The sequence below is a fragment of the Chiloscyllium plagiosum genome, chromosome 36, assembly GCF_004010195.1.
Source record: "Chiloscyllium plagiosum isolate BGI_BamShark_2017 chromosome 36, ASM401019v2, whole genome shotgun sequence".
NCBI classification, from domain to species: Eukaryota; Metazoa; Chordata; class Chondrichthyes; order Orectolobiformes; family Hemiscylliidae; genus Chiloscyllium; species Chiloscyllium plagiosum.
Window position 1 is genome coordinate 35065418 of NC_057745.1, and position 10906 is coordinate 35076323.

General features: G+C 40.5%; 1 protein-coding gene across 3 annotated transcripts in view; it reads right to left on the reverse strand.

The window, feature by feature from the left end:
* Positions 1–10906, reverse strand: part of lins1 (lines homolog 1) — a 37625-nt gene that overhangs the window by 16573 nt on the left and 10146 nt on the right. For all 3 annotated transcript variants that reach the window (XM_043677650.1, XM_043677649.1, XM_043677651.1), the window contains exons 3-4: positions 9916–10005; positions 1472–1613 (exon numbers count right to left, since the gene is read on the reverse strand). In XM_043677650.1, coding sequence (XP_043533585.1) covers positions 1472–1613; positions 9916–10005 — 232 coding nt within the window. The remainder of the gene's footprint in view (positions 1–1471; positions 1614–9915; positions 10006–10906) is intronic.

Sequence of the window (10906 nt, forward strand, 5' to 3'; positions counted from 1 at the left end):
TTTCTATCCTTCCTGTAGCATTTATATCCTGGAACATTAAGCTGCCAGTCCTGCCCATCCTTGAGCCATGTTTCTGTAATTGCTATGATATCCCAGTCCCATGTTCCTAGCCATGCCCGGAGTTCATCTGCCTTCCTTGTTAGGCCCCTTGCATTGAAATAAATGCAGTTTAATTTAATAGTCGTACCTTGTCCCTGCCTGCCCTGACTGTTTGACTTGCTTCTGTTCTCAACTGTACCAGTCTCAGATTGATCTCTTTCCTCATTATCTCCCTGGGTCCCATCCCTCCACCTTACTAGTTTAAATCCTCCCGAGCAGCTTGAGCAAATTTCCCTGTCAGTATATTAGTCCTCTTCCAATTTAAGTGCAAACCATCCTTCTTGTACAGGTCACTTCTGCTCCAAAAGAGATTCCAATGGTCAAAAAGTGTGAATCCTTCTCCCATACACCAGCTCCTCAACCATGCATTCATGTGCTGTATCCTCCTATTCCTGCCCTCACTAGCTCGTAGCACTGGGAGTAATCCAGATATTACTACTCTCGAGGACCACCTTTTTAAATTCCTGCCTAACTCTCTGTAATCTCCCTTCAGACTCTCAACTTTTCCCTTCCTATGTCGTTGGTTCCAATGTGGACAATGATTTCTTGCTGGCCCCTCTCCCCCGTGAGAGCATTCTGCACCTTCTCTGACACATCCTTAATCCTGGCACCAGGGAAGCAACACGACGTTCTGATTTCTCGCTGTGGCCACAGAAACGTCTGTTTGTACCTCGGACAAGAGAGTCCCCTAACACAATTGATCTCTTGGAACTCGATGTGCCCTTCATTGCATTAGAGCCAGTCTCAACAGCCAGAAACTTGCCTGTTCGTGTGGGAAGTTCTGAAGAATTGTCACTAGACTTGAAATGTTAACTCTGTTTTCTCTCCACGAATGCTGCCAGACTTGGATGTTCTCCAGCAATTTTTATTTTTATTACAGGATTCTTAATAGACTAGACAGGGTGAAGGATGAGATAACGTTTCCCCTCAGCACAGAGTCCAACACCAGACAACATTGCTACACAATAATGGTGTGCTAATTTAATAGTGTAGGGTGACGAGCTGAGATTAGTTCACAGGTCGGCGCAACATCAAGGGCTGAAGGGTCTGTTCTGCGCTGTATTGTTCTATGTTCTAATAGTGAGATGACAAGGAATTTCTTCTCTATGAGGGTTGAGAGTCATTGGAACCCCTTGCCACAGACAGCTGTGGGGCAGAATCTGTGTATCTATTTGAGGCTTAAATAGATAGATTCTTGATCAGTAGGGGAATCAAGGGTTACGGGAAAAATATAGAAAGTGAACATGAAGAATGGTGTACCAGTCTGATCCAATTGAATGGCGGAACAGGCTTGAGGGGCCGAAAGGCCTCCTACTGTTTCTATTTCTAAGGGTGTTTTTGACCTTGGACATTTCCACAAACATTCACTAACCTGCCTTATTCAGAGACTTTCTCTTTAAGACTTCTTTAATGACAAATGTAATTGTTTGCACCCATTCAGCTGCTTGGCTATTTCCAGGGTCTTCTGACAGAGCGTAGAGATAACTGCTGATCCAACTCTCCACAGATAGATCCTAAAAACAAGCAACAACAAAACTTATTAAAAGCTACCAATAAAAAGTGTTGAAAAAAGGACTGGTAAAGAATCCAGCTTTGCTTTAATTGAAACTTGGTTTACGTGATAAATAAAACAAAACAAGTTCAGATTTTGGGGATATTAAACAAATGAACTAGCGTTTCAATGTGAACTATGTTTTCTCTGCACAGATGCTGTCAGACTTGCTGACTTTCGGCAGGAACCTTTGCTTGTTACCTCAAACATATGAGGCTGGCTAAACAGCTTTGTAAGAAAAATCCATCAGAGTAAATGAAGAAAGGATGAAGAAAGGAAACCACCGCTATATATAAAAACAACTGGTCAAATGCAATTAGTTGTTAATTTCAGATGCTTAATCAAAGACTTTCTTTCAGTCGTTTCTAAAATATTGTTTAGCATTTGAAACAAAGTGAGTTGGATAACACAGTGATTTGTAACAACAAGGACATTAGGGCACGTAATGTCCCACATATTATCTGAGCCACTGGTTTATGGTGACTAAGTTGCATTATATTCTAGGGACCATTTTCTCAATTCTGGGAAATGTGTCAACCAGTGACTAAAAGGAAAGTTTGATGGACGTCAGGATAATGCTATCAGACTCCCTGATTTTCAGCTGAGGTCCCAAGACAACATTTAGTGTCTGCAAATTCCTAAACCATAATTTCCAGTGTTTCCAGACTATTAGAGGAATTATGTCCAGATCCCAGGATTTCTTTAACAGTAATCTTCCGTTTCCTGCCTCTTGCATCCCGAATAAATATCTAAAACCGTGATCCCATTACAGTATGGTCAGCCTGCAAGCCCATTTCTTGGAAACACTTCAAGTGTCCATGGCAATACCACTTGGCAGAGAATTCCTGTTCCCATGAAGTCATAACCTCACTTACCAACAATGACAGATCTATTCATACTTCTCACAAAGCTTAAGGTTTTAATTTTGAAACATTTGGACTACTGAATCCTTAGAGAATCATAGAACCGGATATAAGCAAATTACTGTGGATGCTGGAATCTGAAACCAAAAGAGAAATGCTGGAAAATCTCAGCAGGTCTGGCAGCACCTATAAGGAGAGAAAAGAGCTGACGTTTCGAGTCTAACTGACCCTTTGTCAAAGCTGACAAAGAACTGGATATTACAGAACAAGGCTATTGAGTCCATTAAGTCTGTGTGAGATTTCTGAAAAGTCTCTCCAGTGACTCCCTGTCTTGCCCATTCTCCATTTCCCAGGTTTTGCTTTTATATATCCAGTTTCACCACACAAAATCACAGGACTAAATCTTCTATCCTAGATAAGACAAAAGGTTGCCAGGTACCTCTCCAGGATCTTTCTGCTGTACTTCTGAAACAGAATCCATTATGGTATTAGTCCAGCAAACCATGCACATGGCAATCTGAGTGGACCTCCACAGAAAACTTGCCCCTTTTCATGCCATAGCAGGTCTACTCTAGTCAGTATATTCAGAATAAACATTATATAGCTGCTCTGACAACCACTGAGAGAAGGCAAATGTAGGGTGATTGGATGTTGGACGGGAGAAGAGGGGATTTGGTTGGCACGGTCAGGATGTCAGTTTTACAGTGAGCCATGAGTTAAAACAAGTTTTAATCCCTCTATTTGTACCTAGTTGATCATTCAAACAGAACCCTCCAAATTCTCTGATTTGAACTTGAGTTGGGCACTTTTTGGGAGGGTTACAAACAAAGTTATTTGCTCATCAGAAATTTATGCTTCACTGAAATTACCTTGTAATCAGTACATTCAGACTTCAGAGAAATCTAATGCAATAAAGGCAATTATGATGTTTACTTTCCTAATGGCTTGCTGTATTTGCATGTTAACTTTATGTATTTTGTGTACAAGAACATTTAATCCCTCTGAACACCAATATTCAATAGTTTCTAACCATTTTTTAAAAAAAGCTTCTGTTTTTCTATTCTTCTTACAGGGTTAAAAACCTCACATTTTTCCACATCATTCTCCACCTTGTCCACATTTGTAGCCTGTCTACGTTCCAACTCAGGCAGAACTACTGACCCTTGGGCAATTAATCCAAAAATGGTCTGTTTATTTCTTGTCTGTGTGGTGATAGGTATTACTCCCAAACCTCTAATCTTGTCAAACCACACCTCTTGTGTAGTACCTTATCAAATGCCTTTTCGAAATCCAAACATACTACAGCCACTGGTTTCCTTATGTCAGCTGGTTAAATACTTTTGTGATCCGACAGGATTTGCTGTTCCTATTGCAATGTTCAAAGTGCTCTGTCACCATATTCCTTATCATAATATTAGAGAGAGTACTCAAATCTAATACTCGAGTCTAATTATCTATTGTTTAGTTAAGTTGGCAACTCAGTCATAATCTCTTTGTTTCTATTGCAGGAATCATTACATCAAATCAAAGGCCTTTACTTTTCTATTCTTTCATAGGATATGGGCATCACTGGCAAGATCAGCATGTTGCCTATCTGTAATTGTCCTGAAACTGAGTGGCTTGCTAGGTAATTTTAGAGGCAGTTAAGAGACAACCACATTGCTGAGAGTCTGAAGTGACATACAAGGCAGGGCAGATAAGGATGGCAGTTTTCCTTCTCTAAAGGAAGGAGAAAGGACATTACTGAATCAGATGGGTTAGTTCAAAAGTCACATTTAATGAGACTAACTTTCAATTTGAGATTTTTATTCAGTGAATTTAGTTTCCATCAGCTGCCATGGTGGGATTATTTTAGATTACCGTTCCAATGACAATACCAGTATGCCACTGTCCCTTCATTTCTTCCCCAGGATTATTAATTTGTGAATTATATTAAGTTGTGTCCTCTGGTTACTGATCTTTTCTGCGGGAGAAATCAAGTTCTTCCAGTTTATTTTGTCAAAATGCCTTAATTTTAAATGATAAGATTTTGTTGTTCAAAATACAAAATGGTTACTGAATGGATTACTGAAGTATAAGTACATTTACAAATTGCATCCTTGCTTTCCAATGTGGTGTAGTGGAAGGTCACAAAACACCACTATCAATTACAAATGACATATTGCAGAAAGCACACTACAGCTCAGTGATTAATAACTGACTCCATAAACATTCTAATTCACTAATCTTTTCACTGCCAATCTATCAATCTATTAACTGTTTTTTGTAGCAAAATGACATTAAAGTGGCCCACTGAAAACTGGCATTTGGGCACTGATATTTTATAAATTACTGATTAATGAAAGCCATTAACCTTGATAAACTCAATCAGGTTTGGAGTTTTTTTATGCAGTGTAATGAACACTGGATTGTGTTTTGTGTTATCCAGGGATTACCTAAAGGTAAAGAAAGGAAATGTGGCAATCAACAATTAAATATCCCAAATTCAAAATAAAACAATGAAATGTTCATGCTGCAGTTTACTTTTCAGGTTAATTCAGGCAAACAGTAAGGAAATCATTTTGCTCCTTTAAAATAATAAGGTCAAGGTTGGGGGGCAGGGGAGGTGGTCTGGGTTTTTAACATGTTTTGTTTCTGTGCATTCAAACTTCACCACAGAAAATGGAGTTGTCTCACTACTGGGATCCCACACTCTGCATAGGCAGTCTGCATCTGTGGAAGCATATTAAAGCTACAATAATCAGAAGTTATGGAATACCTTGAACAGATGATATGGAGATGTAGATCCATTTAACATGTACTTTTCCTTCCACACCAGCTTAATCAAAGCACTGTAGGATCATACAGTACAGAACCCTTCTGGCCCATACTGCCAAAAATACACTAAGTCTACACCAGGCCCAGTTTTCAGCGCTAGGCCCATGGCCTTGAATATTATGACACTTTCAGCCGTTTTGAAAGGCTGTGAGGTTTCCTGCCCTCAATTACCCACCCAGGCAGTCCATTCCAGACCCATACCAACCCCTTGATGAAATGGATTTTCTCCTTTATGTCCCCTCTAAACACTTTGCTTTTCATCTTAAATTATTCCCTCTTGTTATTGGCTCTTGAATTAAAGGAACTAGCTGCTTTCCATCCACCTTGCTCATGTCCCTCATAATCTTTTCACCTCTATCAGGATCCCCTCAACCTTCTTTGCTCTCAAGTAAACAACCCAAGCTCAGCCAGCCTCTTTTCATAGCTAAGATGCTCCATCCCAAGCAACATCGAGGTGAATCTCCTTTGCAGTCCATTCAGTGCAATCACATCCTTCCTACAGTATGGTGATCAGAACTGCACTGCACAACTGTGACCTAACCAAAGTCTTGAACAACTCCAAAATGACCTCCCTGCTCTTATAATCTATGCAATCCGATATCTCACCCATAATAACATGAAAACACCTGTTAACAGGCATTGGTATCAGCGAAATAAAAAAGTGATTGCACTGCAGAGGATGGACAGGAGTTTCATCAGGATATTGCTTGGGATGAAAATTATCAGTCATGAGGAGAGATTGGATGGGTTGGGTTTGTTTTCCTTGGAGCATAGGAGGCTGAGGATGTATCTGATTGAGGTATACAAAATTATTAGAGGCTTAGACAGAGTAGCTTGTGAGAAACCCTACCTCATGACAGATCTATCTAAGACCAGAAGGCATAAGACTAAGGTGATCAGTAAGTTGTTTCAAAGAGATCTGAGAAACAAAAGTTACTAAGTTGGTATAAAGGTACAGCAAGCAACTAAAAAAGCAAATGGAATTTTGGCCTTTATCATTAGGGAATTATAGTTTGATTACTCTAGGTCAAGTCAGCATAAGAAGGGAGGAAGTGTTGGGTATTCTACAAAGCATTAAGGTGGACAAGACCCCAGGTCAGATGGGATCTATCCCAGGTTACTGAGGGAAGTGAGAGAGGAAATGGCTGGGGCCTTAACAGACATCTTTGCTGCATCCTTGAATACAAGTGAGGTCCTGGAGGATTGAAGAATTGCTAATGTTGTCCCCTTGTTTAAGAAGGGTAGCAGGTAATCCAGGTAATTATAGGCCGGTGAGCCTGATGTCAGTCGTAGGGAAACTACTGGAGAAGATACTGAGGGATAGGATCTATTCCTATTTGGAAGAAAATGGGATTATCAGTCATAGGCAGCATAGTTTTGTGCAGGGAAAGTCATGTCTTACCAACTTAATAGACCTCTTTGAGAAAGTGACAAAATTGACTGATGAGGGAAGGGCTGTAGATTTCATATATATGGACGTCAGTAAGGCATTTTTTAAGGCTCTGCATGGTAACCTGATGGAGAAAGTGAAGTCACATGGCGTCCAGGGTGTACTAGCAAGATGGATAGAGAACTGGTTGGGCAACAGGAGACAGACTGTAGTAGTGGAAGGGAGTTTCTCAAAATGGAGAACTGTGACCCATAGGGATCCGTGCTGGGACCACTGTTGTTTGTTATATACATAAATGATCTGGGGGAAGGTATAGGTGATCCGATTAGCAAGATCATTGGTCAGGCCGCTGTTAGAATATTGCGTGCAATTCTGGTCTCCTTCCTATTGGAAAGATGTTGTGAAACTTGAAAGGGTTCAGAAAAGATTTACAAGGATGTTGCTAGGGTTGGAGGATTTGAGCTATAGGGAGAGGCTGTACAGGCTGGGGCTGTTTTCCCTGGAACGTTGGAGGCTGAGGGATGACCTTATAGAGGTTTACAAAATTATGAGGGGTCGCGGAGTTCAGAACTAGAGGGCATAGGTTTAGGGCGAGAGGGGAAAGATATAAAATGGACCTAAGGGGCAATTGTTTCACTCAGAGGGTGGTACGTGCATGGAATGAGCTGCTGGAGGAAGTGGTGGAGGCTGGTACAATTGCAACATTTAAAAGGCATCTGGATGTGTATATGAATAGGAAGGTTTGGAGGGATATGGGCCAGGTGCTGACAGGTGGGACTAGGTTGGGTTGGGATATCTGGTTGGCATGGACGGGTTGGACCGAAGAATGTGTTTCCAAGCTGTACATCTCTATGACTCTATATATATTTAAAACTGATATCTTAGAATGATTGGAACACTCTACCCCAGAGAGATATGTGCAGGCAAGATCACTGAAAGTATTAAAAGAGGAAGTAGATAGATTTTTGAAATATCAGGGAGTTGAGGGCCATGAGGAGCTGGTACAAAAGAGGAGTTAAGACCTGGCATAGATCAGCCATCATATTATTCAATAGAAGGCAGGCTTGATGGACTGAATGCCCTACTCTTATTTCTCATTCTCTTAAATGTCTTGTTAGTCTTTGGTCTCTGTAGAGTCTATCTTGCCTTGTAAGGATATAGCATAATTCTAACTTTCATGATATAAACTTAATTCAATTTGCATCCTTTTGAAAAGGGCTTTTCCTTGAAAAAGGTGGACAGTGTGCACAGATGGCTGCCAAAGGTCAGTTGACCTTTTGTGATGATAAAAAGTTAACTCAGGTCTCTGAAAGATTTATAAAATGTATGTGATCATTAGTGAAGTACTTTCCCTTGACGAGGCATGCAGAATGCAATATCACTTGTGAATTTACACCTTCTTTTGTCTCGCTATTTGTGAAAAGTCAAATTAAATGCTTCCCAGCCCCAGAGTTAGTGCTTGTGAGCTGGAAACATAACAGAGAAGTGTGGAGAAATCAGTTTAGTCAAAAGTATGTAAAACAGCCAGAATTCATTCCCCATTGAGTAGAATCTAATTATTCCAAGGATCAGCTAGAGACAAGTCAATTTGAAATCCAACAGAACACAAGTAGGATCATCCTCTAATAAGAAAGAAATCCTGCCTAATACCATTAATCAAACAGGGGTGAGGGAGAGGTAGAGGTAGAGAGAGAGAGAGAGAGAGAGAGAGAGAGAGAGAGAAAAAAAAAACAAAAAATGGGGTCTAACTTGTTGTCAGCTACAAACTTAAGCCATAAGCTCATCTTGAGACCCAATCTCCAAAGAACCACGGAAAAGAACCACTTAGGCTTATAACACTGCATCTTATAAATGTGTTTAAAAAATTGCTTCATGATATTCCATTAGTAACCCATGTGCACAATTTCTCTCATTCATTTTTTCTTGCATGTGTCTGCCTTAATAGAATGTTTTTGTCACATCTATATTTCAGAGTGCTGTGAATAAACATATCTTTCCTTTGGTTTTAAGCTAACCCAGAAAGCCTGTATCATGTCTACTATTAAGTGTCACAACACAGTGCTTTGCAACATTTGCCCTAATAACCGTAATGAGATGGTGATGAGAAAGGGGACAAATTGTTTCCACCATCTCTCTTCTGTCTGTGATGTATCCCTCTTCTTATAAAAAGAAAACTGTGTCGAACAATGAAATGAGCATTGCAAAAAACGCTATATTCAAGAAACCTACCTGAGAACAGAATATTTTTTTCCCAAAAGCAAAGCTTTCTAATCAACCATAATATTTGCATGTAATGATAAAATGGCTCTTCTTTTGGCGGCATGGTGGCAGGGACCCGGGTTTGACTCCAGGCTCGGGTGACTATCTGTGTAGAGTTTGCACATTCTCCCCATGTCTGTGTAGGTTTCCTCTGGGTGCTCCAGTTTCCTCTCATAGTCCAAAGATATACAGGTCAGGGGAATTGGCTAATCTAAATTGCCCTTGTGCTAGAGGGAAACAGGTCTGGTGGGTTGGGTTACTCTTCGGAGGTTTTGTGTGGACTTGTTGGGCCAAAGGGCCTATTCCCACACTGGAAGGAATCTAATCTAATCTATTCTTTTTCTCTTTCTTTCACCTATAACTCAAGCTGCTTCATTTTCAAATGAATTTTAACCATTTCCAAAGATTCTGATGGTGTTTCCAGCAAATTTAAATGCTGAACTATGACTGTAATTATCTCTCCTTTTCTCACAGATGAAGGTAACCCCCAACTCCAGCAGCTTTGCCTTGGTCACCTTTTGTAAAACTCCCAAAGTCACTCCTTCCACCCCCAGAAAGCTCTGTGACCAAAAGAGCCATCGCTACACCAAGCACTGCTTCAACCAACCAAATTCAACACGTGGAACAAAAGACACTAACACCTACCACTCGCTGCCTTGGAGTCCAACAACCCGAATCCCAAATTGGAACTCTAGAACAAATTCTGCCAAGAGAACCTCGATCTTAGCAAGTTTTGAGAAGATTTGTAGCTCAGGTTGAGGTTCTGGATGTAGGTTTGCTTGCTGAGCTGGAAGGTTCATTTTCAGATGTTTTGTCACCATACTAGGTAACATCTTCCGTGAGCCTCTGGACGAAGCACTGCTGGTGTTTCCTGCTTTCTATTTATATGTTTGGGTTTCCTATTATTAAAAACTGTATCCTGAGTTCATACTCACCATCACCAGAATCTCAACAAGAATCAATGATGCAACACCCTTCACAGCCAAATGAGACAACAGCTTGTCTGGGTAGCCAAACAGCAAAACCTGGGAAGAGAAAACAATATATTATTCAGAATTTCAAGAATGCAGGGATTAATCAAAAGAAAACTGCTTTTGCTCAATATTTGGAAAAGCTGTGGAATAATTCAGTTTATGTATATTTTCAAAACAGTTGATGTTGACTTTAATAATCTTTTTAAAAAATTCCATTTTGGTTGAATATTCAGTTAGAGACTTTTTCTGATCTTTACAAGTCTCCCTGGAACCAAGTTTCATTATGCTAAAGAGAGTGAAGACGCTTTTGAAGGAGCAGGTGTATCAAGCTCATTACAAGCTCATGTTTTCATGGGAGGAAGAGGATGACAGGGACAGGAAACCTCCTGACTTTTAGGCTGAATGATGGGTTATAGTTATAGAACATAGAACAATACAGCGTAGAACATGCCCTTCGGCCCTCAATGTTGCGCCGACCTATGAACTAATCTCAGCTCGTTCCCCCTACACTAACCTATCATCCATGCGCTTATCTAAGGATTGTTGAAATCTCCCTAATGTGGCTGCGTTGACTATATTATTAGGTAGGGTATTCCACGCCCTTACCACTCTCTGCGTAAAGATCCTGCCTCTGACATCTGTCTTAAATCTATCACCCATCAATTTGTAGTTACACCCCCTCGCACATGCTGACATCATCATCCTAGGAAAAAGACTTTCACTGTCTACCCTATCTAATCCTCTAATCATCTTGTATGTCTCTATCAAATCCCCTCTTCGCCTTCTTCTTTCCAATGAGAACAGATCCAAGTCTCTCACTTTCCTCATAAGACCTTCCCTCCAGACCAGGCAACATCCTGGTAAATCTCCTTTGCACCTTTTCCAATGCTTCCACATACTTCCCGAAATATGTCAACCAGAACTGTACACAATATTCCAAGTGTGGCCGCAC